Raw genomic sequence first — 21,639 nt, forward strand, 5'->3', positions numbered from 1 at the left:
GGTGCCAGAAGCCCGAGTCTGCTGTGTGTTGTCGAGATTGCGGTGTCCGTGAGCAAATCACTTGTGGCCTCCATAGTAGAACTGACTTCTGTCAGGATGTGCCTCCACTGAGAAGTCCACGGAAGTGTAAACATCAATTGGTTTGGATGTGAAAGTGGCCACAGGATGTAACCAGACCTCCGGGGTCACCTTATAAAAGAGCAAACTGAGCTCTTTCAGTGGTTGTGTCTTTTGCTCAATGTCACGCAGCTTGTTTTATTTTATTTTATTTTTTTCATTGTGGTCTTCCGAGTCTTTATTAAATTAAGTTTTCTTTGAATACCTAGTTTACTGAGAATTTTTTTGTTTTTGTTTTTTAAACATCTTTATTGGAGTATAATTGCTTTACAATGGTGTGTTAGTTTCTGCTTTATAACAAAGTGAATCAGCTATATGTATACATATATCCCCATATCCCCTCCCTCTTGCGTCTCCCTCCCACCTTCCCTATCCCACCCCTCTAGGTGGTCACAAAGCACCGAGCTGATATCCCTGTGCTATGCGGCTGCTTCCCACTAGCCATCTATTTTGCGTTTGGTAGTGTATATAGCGCAGCTTGTTAATAGGACAGACTGACCTGCCCTCAGCCCTCCTCACTAACTACTCCTCCTCTCCCATCAGCACATGCTGCTTCTTGAAGACTGTGCTTTTCCTACAACCAGCACTGGCATCTCAAAAACAAAGCATGTGTAAGATGGTAAAAAACTGCAGGGATTTTCTTCTCTGTCTTCTTCCCTGTCAGATAACTCTAGGAAAGCTTAGAGCTGAGTTTCCTTTGTAATATTTCTATTGTAAAGTGCCGCATCGGAGTAATTAGGATGGGAGGTTTGGGTCATAGGTGCCAAAGGTCTGATCCTCCTCTAGTCACCGTGTGTGTGTGTGTGTGTGTGTGTGTGTGTGTGTGTGGCGCTTATGATGGAGGCCTGAGCTGCTGTGATGCAGTTGTGAACGTGCCTGGTAAACTCTAAATTATCCTGCATATTGTAACAATTTTTAGATGGGAAGGGTGAAAATGGTGTGCACTTCTGAAAACTCCCACTCCAAGGGTTTAGAATAATTTAAACTCTAGGATGAAGGTACTTTTCAGAGATTTGCCCTAGTCTGTACTGGGGGTCTGAGCAAATCTGCGTTTAGGATCTCCTTAAATCAGCCTCCAGAGGCCCCGTCAGGCAGGGCTAACTGTCCATCACTGCAGGAGTTGATTTCCCTGTGTGTAGCCGTTCGAGTCCCAGTTTATTGTCAAGAGGGTCTAGAATCTGTACTTTGGGTGGGCCCTGAGCTTTTGTATTTAGCCCCGGGCCCCAGAAACTGTCAGCACGAAGTTCAGATTTGTTGGGTCAGGCAGGGCAAAGGCAGGCTCTGAGCGAGCTCCTCTCTCAGGGCTTTCTCTTGCCTTTTGATTAGAATCCTAATTCCTATCTCATCAGCTCTTTGAAGACTTTAAGATATTTTACAAATATATTTTATCCAGCATTTTTATTTGTTCTCAACGGGAGGATTCCTTTAAATAATCTAGTATTATTCCCAGAAATTGGTATTATGAGAGTATCTACAGATTTGTAGTTTAGTGAAAATAAATTGAATTTTCTGTATAACTTTTGACCCATAAGGAGTCAGTGTGGTCTTCGCAACTCTTAGGTCCATTTTGGTAGATCCTAGTAGCTGTAAAGGAATTCTGAATTTCATAAGGCTCAGCTTCCCCCCCCCCCGCCCCCATCTCCAGTCTCACTACTGGGTAGAAGGTCCACGTGGCTCATCATCCAGACTGGGATACCTTTGAGAGTGGAAGGGGTGCCATTAATAATACCACCTGGACAACAAGTGCTAAGGGGACATTTTGCAGGCACACAAGTGGTAAGGTGACCCTGCCACCAGATCAAACGAAGCAGTTTCTGATCTAATTCTCTCTTGTTTAGATATTTATTAAACCCTGGCCAGTAGGGTTACTGTAACCCTGAGGTTGTCTAGCTTTCGGTGGTTGGAGGTCCTCTCACCAATATCTTGCCTGAAAGGTTTGCTCTGCACCGATACAGACCCATCACAGAGGGAGCGATCTTTTGCCCTCGGTATGCTGGAGACGCTGGAAATCCAGCGCAGCCAGGGCCACAACCAGGGCTTTTCGGGACAAAGCCTTGGGTGGCCTCCTTAAGCACCCCAGCTGTAGATGACTCTGCGGGGTGTCTTGTGCTCAGCCTGTGGACGGAGGTGGCTGGGGCATGTCTAAGAGATTTCAGCTAATCCACAGACCTTGTATACCCTTAGTTTCACGTATTCGTGTACAAATGTGCAAGCCTCATCTATCGGAGGGCTGAGGACCTTGCAGGAGCTGCCTCTGGAGTGTGCCCTTCTTATAGGCCACAGGGGCACCACCACCACCCTGAGGTGCAGGTGCCCCAAGTACTGAACCCTTAACTGGCTCACGTACCCTGTTACATTCCCTTGGTACACGTATGTTAACATCGATTACAGATACAGTAGCAAGGGGCACCTAAGAAAGTGTTTGATGGCCCCACCCGTGGAAACAAGTGTCACTGTCCACCCAGGAGTAGCCACCCCAGGCTGATAGGCCCAGGTTTCCTCCCTCTTTTGAGTGTCTGTCCTGATTAAAGCCTGCTGGTATTGTGAGCCGAGGGCAGTGAATACTAAATTGTGTCCTTGTTGAAATTTCTATCCCGTTCAAACGCGATTTATCAAAATTATGTGACTTGAAATTAAAGGGATTAATTAAGTAAAACTAACTAGTATTCTGTTAGAAATATAGTTGATAAGGTAAATGAAACCATGGTTGTTTTTATTTTTGGTCTCTAAGCCCAATAATTGCTTTTCAAGCGCTTTTTAAAAAAATTTTTAAAAAAGTGTAGTTAAGGGGTTTCCTTGGTGGTGCAGTGGTTGAGAGTCCGCCTGCCGATGCGGGGAACAGGGGTTTGTGCCCTGGTCCGGGCAGATCCCGCGTGCTGCAGAGCGGCTGGGCCCGTGAGCCATGGCCGCTGAGCCTGCGCGTCCGGAGCCTGTGCTCCGCAACGGGAGAGGCCACAGCGGTGAGAGGCCCACGTACCGCAAAAAAAAAAAATAAATAAATAAATAAATAAATAAATGTAGTTAAGGATACTTTACAAGGACAATAACATGTTTTAGATTTAAATCAGAAATTCCAGTGACATCTGTCTGTCTCTCACCCCTCATTGGAACCGCATCATGTTGCTTATCTTTTGCTCTTCGGTCACTGGCTCAAAGGGGCTCAGAGCTGAGAAGCCTCTTCCTGATAACTGTACAGGAAGGAATTACATAAGGCAGCAGGTGGTTAGAAAGATAATTGCTCTTGACAAGCAGGATACACATTCTGAAACCTTTCTGTCAGGATCCAAAGAGATGCACTCAGTATTGGTTTGAATTTTACCCCCACCCCCTCCCCCGATTATTACTGATAGTTGTGTAAAATGGTCCAGAGGAAGGGGGTAAATTTCCATGTTGCAGTGAAGGGAATTGAGGCTTATAGATCAAGTGTGTCCGTGACTTCCCCTTAATAAGGGCATCTGTCCCCCTGACTCCGAGTTCATGTTAGCTTGTTTCAGAGTGAGGACCTGTGTTATCTAATAATATGCAAAAACAGAACTGGCAGGAGTACATAACACTTTTTCCTACCAATATGGAGTTTTAAAACTTAGCACAATATAAATTTAGCAAATTTGGTTTCTTGCTTTAAGTGTCATTTTATACAAATTCCCTTGTTTGCTTATTGACTCTGTTCCTTAGAGAAATGAAGTTGTGGATCTTTTTTCACATCTGTAAATTGAGTAAAAATATTTTAAAGAAAATTATTAATTAGTGGAGTTGCTTGTTCTTGATTGAACCAAACAAAATTTTTATAGGAAAAGCAATCTGGGCTAAGGTTATCAAATAACTGAAGCATATTGTGATTATTGTAAGTCTGGTGGTACATAGAGGTGGAAATTTCTGTGTCTCTCTTTTAGGTACCAGTTGCTCAGAGAGTATGTAGAGAAATACAGGATATCCCCCTAGTGTGGTCCTTGGGGGTGCCTGCTTTCATTCAGACTCACTGTCTAAGCATATTATTTCTTCTCAGTATCTTTGCTTCCCTCGGTTTCCCTCTACTTTCTAGTGTAGTCTAGCAACGATGAGGGCGTGAGTTCTGGGGCCAGGCTCCCTGGATTCTGTTATGGACTGAATGTTCATGCCCCAACCCATCCCACCCCACCCCCATTCCTGCGTTGAAGTCCTAACCTCAAATGTGATGGTGTTTAGTGGGGACTTTGGGACATACTCAGGTTTAGATGAGATCAAGAGGGCAGAACCCCCATGATGGGATTAGCATCCTAATAAGAAGAGGAGGAGAGACCAGGACTCTGTGAGCCAGGAAGAAAATCTGCCCCAGTTCCAGTCTCCAGAACCTTGAGACCTGAATTCCTGTTGTTTAAGCCACCCAGTCAAAGAGATTTGGATCTCAGCCCTGCCACTGGTTAGGTAAGTAAACCTGGGAAAATTTCTTCATCTCTGTTCGTCACTTTCCTCACTAGTAAAAAGGGCTATTAAATGAGTTATTTCCTCTAAACACGTGCATACACGTTCACACACAAACACACACAGATACACACACCTTCACACATGCGTGCACATGAGCACACACACATAATCAGTATTTGTCCTCCCCTTCCTGGGATCCTTAGGGGATGAGGTGTGTTTTCAGGCTTTGGGAGTGTTTGAAACTCCAGATTGGCCACCCAGGGAGCCAGGAGGATGTGAAGGTCTTTTTCCTCCTTCGTGGCTTTGGGGGGTTCCACTACAAGCCTTGCCCAGGAGACAGCAGAGGGAGAAGAATGAAGGAGCTGTGCCCTGTGGTGGAATTCTCAAGTGAGAGGTAGGAGGCGAGAAATGGGGGTTCAGGTTCAGGGGGCAAGTAACCGTGGCAGATTCGATTGTTCTTAGCTTGGGTTTTCCATCAGTATTACTGAAATGCTGAGTTAATACTGGGCTGTGTCCATTTCTCTTTTCTGAATGGAGACAAATATGAGAATTATGCGTAATAGCAGCTCTTAGAAGTTAAGTGTGGCTGCATCTTTGGCTGGTGCTTTATCTGCAAGGAGAGCAGTTTGTTTGGGTCTTTAAAGGCCGGGGTCTCCTGTAACTTTGTGCTTTCTTATTATCGTCTCTGTGCTTTGTGTCACCCACATTCCACGTGCGTCGCTGGTGGGTCCTGGTGGCAGGGAAGATGGTGGAGGGAAGGAGTTAGGCTTTGGTGGTGAAATGAACCTTGGTGATGGACATGAGCAGAATCTAAGTACACGGACAGAGGCTTCTGTTTCCTGCTTTGACATACTATTTTCTTGAAAGGTGAGCTAGTTTCTAGCTTTGAGTGTAAAGTATAAGAACACTTAAAAATCCTGGAAATACCCTTTCTGAACTGTTGGAACTTTGTAGAATGTTTTGTGGTAACTCTTTCCCTGAGTATTCTGGTAGCCTACTCATGGAGCAGTTTTTTACCCCACTGTCTGCCACTGAATAATGTTTTTCTTATGAAATTTCTATCAAATAAGTTGTAGATTACAGACTCCAGGTTTCTTTTTTAATAGAATTTCTAATTTCTTTCTTGAAGATGCAAGCTTTTTCACTTGCCTATTAATTACCATAATGTTGACTGAAGAAAAATGCACAGCCTACAAGTTGCAAGTTAAGTTTTATTTGGGGACCTTACTGAGAACTAGAGCCTGGGAAACAGCCTCTCAGATACTCTGAGGAAACTGTCCGAAGAGGTAAGGCAGGCACCGGGGCACATAGGAGTTTTTGCTGGAAAAAGAAAAGAAAAGAAAACAAAACACATGTAGTCAGACATGAAAATATTACTGCTAATCACAAAAAACAGACATCTCAAGTTAATGATTATAGTGCTTTTCTGTGTATGGGAAGATGCCAGAGTCTGGGCTTATGGGGATCATTCCTTTGATGTGTGCCTCAGCTGTCTGGGCCAGTGTCCTATTTTTCTCCACCTCAAGTCCCCTGAGGTGCACTGCTGCGGGCAGCTGCAGTGGCTCATGGCCACATTCATTGTTCACTGGACTGGCCAGCAACATTTTCTGTCCACAATAAGAAAGGCTATTCATAATCCTTTGTTTATTTTTGTAATATTCTCAGAAGTTGGGTTCAGTGTGGCCAGTGTTGTTTTTTCCCAGTAGGTTTTCTAGTGCCTGGTTTCTTTATGAAACTCAAGTTTACAAGGTTCACTTGGAAATTGCTTCATGCTTCTTTTATTTTTTTAACATTTAAGTGTTTTCTTCATATGGTGTATGGAATTTTAAGATCCATTTAGTATAGTTATCAAGACATTAAAAATGTCGTCAATGCTGTTGGGTGGCTTAGTGAACAGTTTTCATTGAAGTGAAGTCACTAAGGGTCAGAAATTTGAGAAGAAAGTGGGCTCCACCCAGTGGGCTCCATGACTTTGTCATCGGTGTGACCTTGTCATTGATATGGCCTCGTTGGGGAGAAAAGTGCATGTGAGATATAGACACTTTTATTGAAACCTACTTTCAGAAATTTAATGTCAGAACATGTTTTTAATTGAATTATTTTTAAAAGATGCAAATGATCTCCTTTATTTGCTTATTGGCAATAGAACTTTTAATTTTCTCTTTAGTGGTTGCTTTAGTGTTTATAGCAGTTGTCTTTTTTTCTGATAAACTTTGCTTTTTAAAGTTTTTATTGAAATATAGTTGATTTACAATGTTGTGTTAGTTTCAACTCTACAGCAAAGTGATTCAGTTATACATATATACATTTTTAGGTTCTTTTCCATTATAGGTTATTATAAGATACTGAGTATAGTTCCCTGTGCTGTACAGTAGGACCTTGTTGTTTATTTTATATACAGTGGTGTATATCTGATAATCCCAAACTCCTAATTTATCCCTCCCCCCTTCCCCTTTGGTAACCATAAGTTTGTTTTCTATGTCTGTGAGTCTGTTTCTGTTTTGTAAGTAGGTTCATTTGTACCATTTTTTCAGATTCCACATATAAGTGATATCATATGGTATTTGTCTTTCTCTGATTTATTTCACTTAGTATGATCATCTCCAGGTTCATCCATGTTGCTGAGAATATGTTTTAATTTAAAATATAAATTCATTACTTAGAGTTTCTTATAAAAAGAAAGACCTCATCATTTTAAGTCACATGTAGATTATTGAATCAAGGTAAAATGATTTATAAGCCTTTCATTACAGGCCCAGCAAAAACCCTTAGGTTGCACTTAGCTTATATTTTTTGACGTTGTTCCACAACTGGACTTCTGAATTATACTTCTGTGGGAAGGAGAAACCCAGTACCTGGGGCTTTTCTGAAGCAATGAGCTTTGGGTGTGGGTCTTCCTTTCCTTCACTGCACATACTGTCTGAATTACTATCAAGTCTTGTTTGTGTTTGTTTTTGCTGCCCCTCTGCCCCCAGATGTAAGCTCTGTGCGGCCTGCAGTCCCCTCGGCAGCTCCCTCGGGCACCTCCCCTGTAACCCGAGTCTCTTCTTTACAATCATGGGTGCTTGTTGAAGGTACTGCTGGCCCAGGGCCGCGGGGGCCCAGCTATGAGCACATAATGAATCACAGCAGCTTTGTGATGGAGAGGTTCCATACGCTAGTCTTTTTGTTGTTGTTGTTGTTTTTGCGAAAATATATCTTTTGCATAATCCATGAGATGGGTGGAGATTTGGACTGTTATTTGGGGGCAAGGGAAAGCCCCTTGGATAACTGGAGTCATGTTTGTATTTTAAAACTGAACTCTATAAAGTCGTTTGTGTCTTGACGTGCTATTTTAGCCCAAAGAGGTCGCTCTGCAGATGCTGTCCGGTCTTTATCCTCTGAGGTGAGTGAGGGTCTGAGAGTGCTGGGGTGAGTGGAGTAGGAGGATCGGTACTTCAGCCATTTATCAGATGGCTCGTGACACTGGGCTCACGGGTACCTGGGATTGCATTCCTAGAACCATCGGGTAATGCAGCATGTGGCTTCTTAAGGGAAAAGCTTAGTGTGAAAACCGTATTCCAAGTTCCCCGTGTGAACTTTGTCTCTCATTCTGTGCCAATAAGGGATCCTGGATGCGTTTTTTGTGTGGTATCCTACCCGGTGAGGACAGTGCACTTCCTCTCCCCTCCCCTCAGCTGGAAAGAGGTGCGATAGTCTCGGGAAATTTAACAACAGGAATTTGTTTCTTCTTGAACAGTGAGGATTGTGATTGCAGCTGAGACTGAATTCTTAGGTGTTGAAGAAAGTATTTTAGTCACCAGTACTCATTTCCCTATACAGACACGTTCAGATGGACTCTGTCCCCTTGAAAGGAAGAAACAAACAAAAATGCATATAAACACTACGAAATGTAAAATAGCTAGCTAGTGGGAAGCAGAAGAATCTTTATGTGGGTGATGAAATTCAAAGTCTGATTGCTTTTAATGGTTGAATTTTTCATGGAATTATTTATGTACAGAAGCAGATAAGGAAAGGACTTTAGTAAATTTTTGTGATGGTTGGAAGAGGTCAGTGGTCAATGAGGCAGTAGGTGTGGATGTGGAGAAAGTTTCTAAATTTTAGTGTTATATTGGGAAGCAACTTTTTATTTATTAAAATTACATCAAAGAAATCCTAATGTTGAAAACTCCTCCCATGATTATGTTATTTTACTGACCCCTCATTCCTCTGAACAATGAAACATCAAACTAACCCTTACACACAAATTCATACATTGACAGAGAAAACAGAAAACCTTCATTAACTGAACAAATGAGCAAATGTGAGTTAACACACACATGAACCAGCCCCTCACATTTTGCACATATTTACATGTTGAGTTAAGTAAACCCGAAATTATTCCAGGTGGATCATGATAAATATCATGTATGTTGCTTAGATTTTTCGTACATTTAAATATTTTGGAAAAGTAGTCCTGAGACCCAAGTTGTTAGTCAAAACCATCTGTAATACAATGAAAGGAACGACCATAACATGTCAAGTTCTGGTGTGTAAACTCTAATCTTCTCAGTTATAGGTTACAAGTTCACAACTGAGTTTTTTTTGATCCGTTAATAGTCTATTGTGTGGGATTAGGAAATAAGTTTGTATTATGACGTTGCTTGGCGTTTTTGTTGTGACTTAATAGCCAATATTCATAAATATTTCATGTGCCTTGAAAAGAAAGTGTATACTGTTTTATTAGAATACAAAGTTCAGTATGTAACTATAAGATAACACTCTTTTCTGTTTATATATTCTAAATCCTTATTTGTATTTTTCTTCTTGATCTGTTTTGACCAGAGTGGTTTATTAAAGTTACCCATTGTTAGTGGGTCTGTCTGTCTCTCCTTGTCAATATTTTGTGGTTTCTTTCTTACGAAGGTTGCACCTGTGTTTTGGGGGACATAAATTCATATCTATTATAATTTCATTGGGAATTGTAGCTGTTAGCATTAAAAATATCTTTTTTCATTGTTTTGTTGTTCACACAATGTTCCTGGCCTGAATCTTAAGTTGTCAAATATCAAGATCATAACGCTTGCCTTTTTGATTTGCATGTGCTGGGCATAATTTCACTTCTCTTCATTTTTTAGCCTTTATGAATTATTTAGTTATAAATATACATATATTTATTTTTTGATGTGTTTTTAATTTTCAGTGACTAAACTTCCCCTACCTTAACCTGTGTGCCAATATATAGTTGCTCATATATAATATAGTAAGGAAGGTATTTAACTGTATGTTTAGGTGAATTATTTTTAAAAGGAAATTTTTTCTTTAAAATCATAATTATAATCACTGTGTTTGTAAATTCAATCTTTCTGTTCTGGGTTTCTTTCAAAGTCAGATGTATTTGTGTAAATTACACTGAAAAAAGTATAATTATCTGTGTGAAAGTTATTTTGGCATAAGGAATTTTAAATTTCTGATATGTTCTTTACTTATGGAGCAATATGTATGCTTACATTCAAAGTAAAATTTTACACTGTTGCTCATTTAGAGCGTGTGCTAGAAAACAGTGGCAAATGTGATCCCAGAGTTAGGGTCCTAATCAAGGGAGACTCACTAAGCTCTATTTTATGAGTATAAATGTTTACCTAAGCTGCAAGGTGAGGTCCATTTTGGGCAGTAAAGGACTATGGGCAGTAAAGGACGTTTTGCAGTGCTGGTTTATGGAAAACATTCAACAGACAGTGGCTGTTTTATACAGAGTGCCATGCATTGTTTGAAACTATTTGGTCATTTATACACTATGCTTAACATAAACACTCTCTGGGATGTGCCAGTCTTTTCTTCTTCCTCCTTTATCCCACACCCTAGATTTTGTCACCTGCCAAAGTCAAGTAAATCTTTTTTTTTTTTTTAAGTAAGTCTACTTTTTTCTTTTCTTTTTTTTTTTTTTGGCCACACCATGTGGCATGTGGGGTCTTAGTTCCCCAACCAGGGATCAAACCCACGTTCTCTTCAGGAGAAGTGCAGAGTCTTAACCACTGGACCGCCATGGAAGTCCCCAAGTAAATCTTATCTAAATAGTTGAGATAATCCCTGAGTCGTACCTGTGTGGTCCAGTCAACGCATCTCTCCAAAAACAGAAGTGAAATACAGTATCGCTAGATTAAAAGGTCTACAGTGGCAGTCATGTTTGCATTTAAAGATTTTATTCCAGAAGCATAGTCTTAATATTCATCTTCCCCTGCCCATAAAAGCAGGTGCCATACTGACTTAGGCAAAAACACTTGCTGACAGTTTAACTTATGCAGCTCTTGTCAGGGAGGCCCACTGACTTAGGTACTTAGGTTGTTAAACTTGTAGAAGTAGGTGTGCTTGAGATGCACCATTGGTGGATTCGGTGTCAGATTAATTTTTCCAATAGGAAAGCCTTTCTCTACATAGCCTAAGTACAAAATCTATAGAATTCTGGCATTTTATTGTCTGCCACCTGGTTAAGCTGCCTGAAAAGAGAGGACAGTATAAATGAATACGATTCCTAAATTACACGACGTTATAAAACTACAGTTTTCTTCCTTTCCAGGGCATACAGCATTTTAATTGCTTGGTAATAAAGTGTAAACTCTTCAAGGACAAGAAGCATGTCTATCAGGGCTGAGAGGAGTGTCTGGGCCAGACTTAGGACTCTGAGAATATTTGTTCAATGAATGGATGAAAATGTTTTCAAGAAGATACTCTGTTTTCTTCATAGACGAATACAAATGTTTTATATTCTTTAGGTAATCCAGAATTGCTTCAAGTATTATTCAAGAGCTTGGGTGTTTCCCAAACCCTAACCCAATGTGTCTTCTGGCTAGTTTCCTGCTGAAAGGTGTGCCTGTGCACCTGTGACCAGGAGCTCAAGTGTGTTTGGTGCTGGGATGTGTAAGGAACGCAAATGTAGTGTTTCCTGTTATCTAATTGTTGTCGGACCCAAGTCCATGTGCCGAACAAACCGAAACATTGGAATTTGAGCAGAGAAAGTTTCGTTACAGGGTCAAGCAAGGAGAATGCATCGCTCTTGCTCAAAAAGCTCTGATGGTTTGGGGGGAAGAGTTTCTATAGGCAAAATCTGGGGGGAGGGCTGCCGGGTGTGTGATCCTCCTCTGATTGGTTGGTGGGGCGATAACCAGGTGGGGCTCCAGGAATGTCCATCATCAGCCTTGTGGTTCCAACCAGTCTGGGGTCCCTGTAGTTGTGCTCAGCCTTAAGTCACCATCCTCCACTGGGTGGGGCCCCAGTCCCTGTAGAAGAGCTCAGAGTTCCGTGTGTGTCAGATTGTTAAGTACATCTCTTGAGGAGGAACTGGGACCCTGCCCCGTCGCTGCGCCAGCTGTACTTCTGTTTCCCGACTGCCTTTCCTTTGTTCTCTCACTTTCATTAGTAACTCAGGGAAGGTCTCGGAGGCTGAAGCCTTTCTCCTACAGACAAGAAACGGGGGACACGGAAAGGCTTTTGTACCCGGGAGGGCCCCGCAGGGTCCTGCTTGGTTTCATTTTCAAGTGTGAAATATTCAGATGAAGATGGTCCCAAGTGCCTTTCTCTCTCTGAGAAATGTTAGTTTTAATAAATTGTTGGATTTGTTCAGTTAAGCCAAGCAAAGCCAACAAAATTTTAAAAGTTGCTTGACTGCATCTTTAGGAAAGTTTTGTTAAGTCATACATTTGGACAGTTTTTAGAGTAACTCCTGGGTGAGCAGATTCTCAGGCAGGTGTCAGCGCATCGTGTTTCCGTATAAAGGGCCTCTGCGTGTGACCCTTGGCTCCACTGCCATCATGTGGTACAGCGGCATGCCCGCAGCCGACCTGTGCTTTACTGAGTTTCAAGTAAAAATTTAGAGATAACAGTTCTAGGCCTTTCTACCAAACTGGTGTTTTTTCTTTCTTTTTTCTTTTTATATCCCCTGGCAGGACAGTTAAAGACAGAACTAGAAACTCCTGAATGAGTAAACACTGACCATTTTCATCCCCCAAAGAATGCAGATGTGAAGCGGAAGAGGAGACCTCTCCCCCAGAAAGCTTTCTCTTACCCTGTAGGACTCAGTGCCAGATTCCCTCATCGTCACGTGGGCCGTTATGCTCGTGGTACTGTGTGAGCAGCACTGCTACCCGTGCTGGTATTTGCCTTTTGCTTTCTTGGGTGTTGCTGCCTCTGTGGATTTATGGAACTGATAATGCAAATATGTGGCTTCTAGTGAGTCTTTCTTAAGCTTGGCTGTTATGTCTTCTCTCCGAAGGTTCAGTAATAACTTTTGGTTTTTGCACTGTAATCTTTTCAATTTTCTACTATATGTGGAACGCTCTGGCGTAAGCTGATGATACCTAAGACACATGCTTGCTATCACACTCTTCAAAATCTCCTTGGAGGGACAGAGCACATACATACAAAAGAGGGAATATCTGAAATGTATCAGGTGACTTGTATTAAAGGGTAGAATCAAGAGGTTGGGAAGGTCAGGATGAGCTATGGAAGTTAGGGAGTGTTTCAGAGATTACTTAAGCTGGAGCTTTAAAACACTGTTTTCTTAGAGATAGCAGTTTGTCCACATTATCTACACTTTTCAGCTTCTCCTCAATTCTAGGTGATCATGGGAAGCTACTCTAGCCAGAGAGACATAAGGAGACATCTGCTAAGAATAGGCATTACACATGCCTTCTTGTTGCTTCCTTTCTTCCTTCTTCATTTTGCCTGGAATGTGAGAGTGATTGATGGAGCCATGGCTGCCATTTTTCCACTTGAGGAAAAGACCATTAAAAAAATGTTGGCCCTAACCTGTTTGTAGTCCCTGAATCAGTACCAACCTATCTCAGTTTTGTTTGTCATTATTTACTCACACATCCTTTTTACAGCTGAAAACAATTTTTAACCAGTACAGATATATTTAACACTTTTGCCATATGGTCAAGTGACTAGTTGTCAAGAATTGATTCATATTTTAAATATCTCATCACTACATTAAACAAATGGCTGACATCACTCTCTATATTAACCTAAAATGAGCCAAACTTTTAAGCTGGTTGGGGGGGAGGAGAAGGAGGGGCAGGACTAAGTTATAAACAAACATGAATGAATGATATTTCCCCTCATCTAGTCCCTGTGTCTTTCATTTCTCACGTGTAAAGCCAATTAAGGGAAAATTATGTGGTAAAGTAGTAGCAGAGTTGCTTTCCATTGAGATTTCCTGTGGATGGTTAAAAAATGACATTTCATGGATTAGGACTTTTTGAGGAATTGCTTAGGACCATGTGACATTTATAAAAATATTCTTTGGCCCGTAACATTGCATGAGATAAAATATGAGAAACCTCAGTATATTTACAAGTAACATTTCATGTAGGGAAAACTTGTAGAAATAATACTATGTTTTAAAATAATAAAGTCAGAGGTTAATCGTATCTTTTATGAGTTTTGACTTGAGCATGAATGATTTTATTGTGTTTCTTTTCCTTGTTCTGAAAATGAAACCTTGTGTTAAGTGGACCACTAGCATTTCCTCCATAGTTTCCTGTCGATCTCTCGGTGTATCTCCCAAGGAATATAGAAATATTGGATTATTAGCTAATGAATTCCAAAGTTAGAGAACTTTGGATTCACTCTAAGAGTCTCCTTAAGGGCTAGACTCTGCATGAATGTAATCTAAAAATGGTAATTACATGCATGAAGATGATATCTTTATTTTAGTTTTATGTATTTTGTTACATTATTTTTAGCCATATTACCTCTAGTGAAAATCATTTGTTAATCCCTTTTAATTAGCTTTTGAAATTTAGTCATAGCTGGGCTATGGTTTACTGCTTTGAAACATTAAACAGTTTGTGGTATGTTTGCCTTATATGGTCTAAAGAGTAAAAAGTATTTGATTGCAAATCTTAATTCTTAGATTTAAACTTGAGACCTAATTTTTTTAGAGATTGAGATAGTGGAATATTATTAGGCTAGAAGTATTATATTCTAGTTGATATGATATTTTTTTGGTGAATCTGGACTCACTTCCCATCTCCAGACAGAAATGCTAAATTATCTTGGTGAGATTTCTTATCCATCCTGTGTTTCAGTATTGAATTTGGCTTTCTTAATTCTTACTTGGGATTTTGCCAGAAATGTGTCATGTACTTTAAGCTTTAAGGAAAAAAGCATTGTGAAATGCCACAATTATCAAAGTAAGTCTAACCACTTTTTGATTATCCATTCTGTGATTTTTCTCCCAGAAATCTTTAATCCCACAACAGCTTCAGTGACTATTTGGCACATATTTGATCAGAGCAAATTCACCTCATTTCCAGCTAATTTGTGCACAACTAATGCAAAATGCTTTTGGTTAACCTACACCTAAATTAAGTAATAAAACACACCAATTCCAAAATTCAACACGTTTCCCAGGCCAAAATACGCACTTAAGAACACATGTCCAGTTTTTGATTATCCATTCCACTTCTTCCTTGTATAAGCAGGGCAGTTTGTATATTAAAGATGGATTTTTAAGGATGCATCTGTGCCAATCTCAATACCATAATCAAAGAATTTTCCTTTGATTATAACAATTTAAAAAGTTGCCACAGGAAATGCACCTGCTGTTTCCATATTAGTCTACCAGTTTAGGGATTAGATTTAACCTTTGTCAAACGTCTTTACATAAATTGGCAGATATTTACATTTATTGGTGTAAAACCAGGATGTGTGGGCTTCCCTGGTGGCGCAGTGGTTGAGAGTCCACCTGCCGGTGCAGGCAAGGGACACGGGTTCGTGCCCCGGTCCGGGAGGATCCCACATGCCACGGAGCGGCTGGGCCCGTGAGCCATGGCCGCTGAGCCTGCGCGTTCGGAGCCTGTGCTCCGCAACGGGAGAGGCCACAACAGTGAGAGGCCCGCGTACCACAAACAAACAAGCAAAAAACAGGATGTGGCAGTAACATGAGTGATTTGCCTATTTTTCTGGTATTAAGCAGATTTTTCAAATTCATTCAGGTGAGTCATGAAAGAGACAGACTCACAGTTTCTCTGTGACCATTGGGCCCTCTTCCTGGGATTTTGTATTTGTGGAGCATGTGAAAGCTTTGACACTTGACACCTGACCCATTGAAATGCCAGCTCGGCCTGGGGGGTGGCCGGACAGGAGGCTGCAGTGAAGGCAGAGCCCCCACCCTCTGCCTGCCGGGTATGAACTCCACTCTGTGGAAGGTCACTATTGTTTGAGGTGGTTGGAGCTTTTCACAGCTGGCTTATGGCAATTTATATTCTTTCTTTTGTCTTTTTTGCGCAGCTGTGGTGAACTTGGACAATTCCGTGGTTGACCTGGAGACCCTTCAAGCTCTCTATGAGAATGTGAGTAACAGGGAAATTTTATGTGTGAGGATGTAACAACATATATGTCCAGGCTCGTTGCTTCCATGTCCTCTGAGGAAATTTGTTCCAGGGGCACTGAATTTACATAACTATGGGTTTGTAAAAATAATTTCTAGGAAAATATTGAATAAATGTGTGGTCTCATAGTTTTAAAATAGGGAGGGTGGGAGGGAGGGAGACGCAAGAGGGCAGAGGTATGGGAACATATGTATATGTATAACTGATTCACTTTGTTATAAAGCAGAAGCTAACACACCATTGTAAAGCAATTATACTCCAATAAAGATGTAAAAAAAAAATTGTGATTCAAACCATGTTGTACATGAGGTCTTTCAGATTCCCTCTTTTGAAATATAATCAGTACTTAGGCGGACGCTAATTTGAGAGGAGTATAGTGTGACGTGCTGATGCATTTAATCTTCACATGGAAACTATCAGTAGCTGCTATTATTACCCACTTTGCAGATGAGGAAACTTGGCATGGAGCATCCACACGACCTGCCCAAGGTCACACAGGCCGTGTTGGTGCTGAGCCTGGGATTTAATTCATTCTGACTCTGTTTCTCTATCTGCCGGAGTTTCATTCACTGAGTGGCAGGACATCGTGTCTTTCTTCTAGTAGCACTTTCACTTAAGAAGTTGGCAGGGAACAGGAATGAGGAGAATGACCTGGGCATGGTGCTCTCAGAAGTGCAGTCCGGGCAGGGCTGCATGAAATGGCTGTAGCTGGGGCACAGCATTAAATGACATTGGTTCACGTAGTGAGAAAGAGATTCTCTTTTCAGTGTGCTGGATTGTATCTGGGAGAAAGTCTCCGTGTGACCCTATTTTTTTCATTTTGTTTCTGTTCTTGCCTGTGGTCTGGCTGGTATTTAAACCTCTGTGCTCTCTGGGGCCTGGTCTTGGTTGGTCCTGGGCTTTTCTGTACCCAGTCAAGTAATTTCTGGCTCTGGAGATACGTCTGGTGGGCAGGAGTCAGACCCCCGTCCCTGACCACTCCCTTGAGGAGAGTGTGCTCCAGCTGCTTGTCCGTTCTTGGATTTGGTACTTTTTTTTTTTTTTTTTTTGGATTTGGTACTTTTAAAGCGTGTGTCCATGTGGTGTCCCTTTGAGGCTGGGATTTCTCCTGGTGTGTCACCCAGTCCATGGGTGATGTAGCGCTGGCGCCTGGTCCCCATCGTGGCTGCAGGCATGTGACTTGATCATGAGGCGGAGAGGGAGGGCGTGAGTGTTTTGTTACCTGGTACTCAGTACATGATGGAAACTGGAAAAAATGGAACCATTTGGAGGTACAGAGAGCTTTCATTTCCCTCGAGTGTTTCCTGCCAGCGCTCTCTCAACCAAGAACCAGGTGGAAGAAAGGAGGAAACACCAGGGAGAGTAATGCCTTCACGGTGTGATGTCAGTGTGGGTGTCAACTTGTATCTCGTGCACACATTCCATATACTGTGTACGTGCGTTTATGTAGATACATAAGGTACATGTCTGTATATTATATGAAGACACAGGAACGTTTTATTTTAAGCTGGTATATCCATGTGCAGAAACATATACAGAAAAAATAGAGAACATTGGGGACAACTATATTTATGAGGGAAGTTTATTTTGCAGTGATTTAGAGTATTTTATTTGGGAGTTTTTAGCCTTTCAAAGTAAATTACTTTCACAAAATATAAATTTCTGACTCTGGACAAACCAGATAGCTACCCAGAATTTCTTACTGTCATACCCCGTGAAAGGAGAACCTGTACCATATGGCACTGGTTACACTTGTGGTTTTCTTTATATTGTTGATGTCTTTAAATTTGATGGTTCAGACTTCCACTGTGTCAGGAAAACAATCACTTTTTGGTGGGAGTGGTTCACAGTGATACTAGTTTCAGTACGAATGGGCCGGATTGTTTTGATCACCATCTTCAGTAGGAGAGCTTAAAGCACCCATTACAAATAATAGATAATTGTATATGCCTTGTATACAGACAGAACTCATGCTAATTCCTGAGTAACATCCATTAAAATACAGGTCCAAAGAAGGCAGAACTATTTCTTTTGTCCACGACAACATCCCCAGCACTTAGATTTAGGTAGTATTGGGCACTTAGGAAGTATTCAGTAAACATTAAATGAATATATATATATGAATTGATGAGTGGAATCTGCTGGTAGGCTTGGTTCTAAGACCTCGTTGGACTTTCTGTTATATGGTTTTCAAATACTTTTTGCCTCTTCAGACTGACTGATAGCATCATGAGTAAGGATCCCTATTGAACATGTTTGTTCTATTTTTACTTCTTTGTGATAACAGGACTGAATGTGCAATGTAATGAGTGATTCTTTTTAGGTGGGTGTGGTAGCTTACTGTAACCTGCTCTACACAAAAAGTGGTGAGAAGTGGAATGGTTGAAACTTTGAAAAGGGTAAATGAAAGTTTAAAATTTTTACGTGTTTTTAGAATTCTGGGTCATTAAGGCTGAACTTCCAGGGACCTATTGGCATATAAGGGTCTTCAGTTTTCTAGAGATGAAGACTGAGACATATCTGTTACTTTCTGACTGACAGACAACAGTGGTGGATGAAGGCTTCTCCAGTTAGATGATGAATATGTTTCTAGCAAACCAAGGCACTCCCCCTAAATTAAGAGAAAATTGAGATACATATTCCCTAGTAGTGAAAAATGCATCTGTTCAAATCCCTTCATTCCAGTTGTTTAAGTTCCTAAAAGAGCCATGATCATTTAAAAATCAGGGTATATGATGTTTAGAATAGTAATAATCTAATGTTTATTATACACCAAGCACTGATCTAAGTGCGTTATATTTAATCCTCCAAGTGCCTTACCCCCGACTTAGGGGGTAGGAGGAAGAAGTACTATTGTTAGAAAAGAGGGAACTGACCCAGAGAGGTTGTCAGCTCAGCACTGGGGGTGACCCTGGTCCCCTCCTGATGACTGTGCTCTGAGGCACAGAATTTCCTGACTCTCAGGGGGAACTGGACAGGACCTTCCAGGAGGAGCAAGGACACACTGTGTGATGGAGGGAACTCGGGTGAAAAGTCAGAAGAACATGGCCCAGATTCCAGCACCACAAGCTCATGGACACCTCCAGTGACTTATTGATGCTTCTTCAGCTTCAGTTTCCTCATTTTTAAATAAGGTTTCTAATAATTCATAAGGAGAACATCAACTTTCTGTTGGATGTAAAAAGAAGTTTCTAGGCCATTCAACACTATTATGATTTTTTTTAATAAAAATAAATGTGGGCACAGAACTTAAAATATCTAACATTGTCAAACAGCAAATAACTGTCTCTAAGACTGGTAGGATTGAAGGTAACAAATGTTGTGCACTATGTAAATTAAATTAAAACTGGACCTTCCCCTCGAGGGTCTGAAGATTTTGCCGAACGAAGCAGAGTAAATACCCGTGTGTTTATAGGCAACATGAATTAACAGGGAACACATTTTTAAAACTTTTGTTAAATTTAGAATGATACCACTTTGTTTACAATCATCATTTAAAAATTTGAATTTTTTTCTTTTGAAACAGTCTCAGAGGTACAATAAAGTTGCAGGTATACTATGAAGAACAATTCTTCTGTATCATTTGCAAATAAATTGTCAACATTATGCTTGATAGTCCCTCAATACTTTAGTGTATATTTCCTACCATGTAGCACACACTTAACCACAATGCAACCAGCACCATTATGAAATTGACATTGATATACTGCTGTCATCTAACCCTCAGATCCCAGTGCTTTGCTGGTTGTTCCAATAATGTCCTTTGTAGGCAGGACAGCCTTGGAGTTTTGTTGTGCTTTATATCTTCTTTTCTTGGGCACTTGCCTCTTTTTGATTTATATTATTGTTATGTGTGCATATGTCTTATCTTTTAACTTAACTATAAATTCCTTATCAGTAGGATTTTCATATTCCATGTTTAGCATTATGGCTTATATATAATATTAAAAATAATTACTAATTAATTAAAGAATGACCTGAGAATTCTATTTTTGCTCTTGGTGTGGTTTTATCAATGAAAGAGATTAAAATGGTGACTATCGCTATTTCAAATGCTATACTTTTTAGAACGATCACTGTAAAAAGTAATGTTGCGGGCTTCCCTGGTGGTGCAGTGGTGGAGAGTCCGCCTGCCGATGCAGGGGACACGGGTTTGTGACCCGGTCCGGGAGGATCCCACATGCCGCGGAGCGGCTGGGCCCGTGAGCCATGGCCGCTGAGCCTGCGCGTCCGGAGCCTGTGCTCCGCAACGGGAGAGGCCCCAACAGTGAGAGGCCCGGGTACCGCAAAAAAAAAAAAAGTAATGTTGCTTTCTTTCTTTCTTTTTTTTTTTAAGGTGAAAGCAGGTTTATTTAGACAGATACATATTCCAAAGACAGAATGTGGTCTGTCTCAGAAAGTGAGAGTGGCCTCACATACATCTTTAAATACAGTACAGTAGTCCATATATATATATATATATATATATATATATCAATTACATCAAGTTTGCTAATCATGTAGTTAAAGCCTCTGTCGTTACTGATTTATTTTTTTAGCAGTGGGGAAGGTTTGTTAAAATCTCACATTACAAATATGGAATCCTCAAGTCTACATTTAGTCAAATTTGGCTCTACATATTGTGAAGTTTGACTCTTTGACAAATAGAGATTTAGGATTCATATCTTCCTGTTGGATTGACAGCTTAATCATGATGATGCATTTTGTCTTCATCTCTAATGTTTATAGCCTTAAAGTGTCTGAGTAGTATAGCTATATCATCTTTCATTTTATACAAACGTTTGTTTCTATAGTATAACATTTCTTCCCTTATATGTTTTATTTGGGTTTAATCATTTTTGTTTCCTATTTAAAAACATTACCATATATTAGCTTGTGTCTTATCCATTTAACTTTTAAAGACTGTTCCCTTAGAGACTAAAATCATTCCTGATTTATCACAGTCTTACACAAATAATTCTTAACCACTTCGTTAATAATACCAGGATATTTCACTTTTCTATTTCTACAGGAATGATAGAACCTAAGAATACTTTAGCACTACGTATTTCTTTCACCTTTGACTTTTATTGTCATACTGCTTGATTCTACATCTATTTCAAATCCCCGCCAATTTTTTTTAAACATCGTTATTGGAGAATAATTGCTTTAAAGTGATGTGTTAGTTTCTGCTTTATAACAAAGTGAATCAGCTATACATATATTTATATCCCCATATCTCCTCCCTCTTGCGTCTCCCTCCCACCCTCCCTACCCCATCCCTCTAGGTGGTCACAAAGCACCGAGCTGATCACCCTGGGCTTTGCAGCTGCTTCCCACTAGCTATCTATTTTATATTTGGCAGGATTTATAAGTCCATGCCACTCTCTCACTTTGTCCCAGGTTACCCTTCCCCCTCCCCCATCCCCAAGTGCATTCTCTACGTCTGCATCTTTATTCCTGCCCTGCTTTTAGGTTCTTCAGAACCATTCTTTTTTTTTTTTTCTTTTTAGATTCCATATATATGTGTTAGCATACGGTATTTCTTTTTCTCTTTCTGATTTACCTCACTCTGTATGACAGACTCTAGGTCCATCCACCTCACTACAAATAACTCAATTTCATTTCATTTTATAGCGAGGTAATATTCCATTGTATATATGTGCCACATCTTCTTTATCTATTCATCTGTCAGTGGGAACTTAGGTTGCTTCCATGTCCTGGCTATTGTAAATAGAGCTGCAATGAACATTGTGGTACATGACTC

The 21,639-nt window shown here is 40.6% G+C and overlaps 1 protein-coding gene across 1 annotated transcript in view; it reads left to right on the forward strand.

Moving 5' to 3' along the window:
* FMN2 (formin 2) overlaps positions 1-21,639 on the forward strand; it is a 316,289-nt gene that overhangs the window by 180,915 nt on the left and 113,735 nt on the right. The window contains exon 9 of the mRNA XM_073793699.1: positions 15,793-15,854. Within this exon, the coding sequence (XP_073649800.1) occupies positions 15,793-15,854 (62 nt within the window). The remainder of the gene's footprint in view (positions 1-15,792; positions 15,855-21,639) is intronic.

Source organism: Tursiops truncatus, chromosome 16 (assembly GCF_011762595.2).
Source record: "Tursiops truncatus isolate mTurTru1 chromosome 16, mTurTru1.mat.Y, whole genome shotgun sequence".
Lineage (NCBI taxonomy): Eukaryota > Metazoa > Chordata > Mammalia > Artiodactyla > Delphinidae > Tursiops > Tursiops truncatus.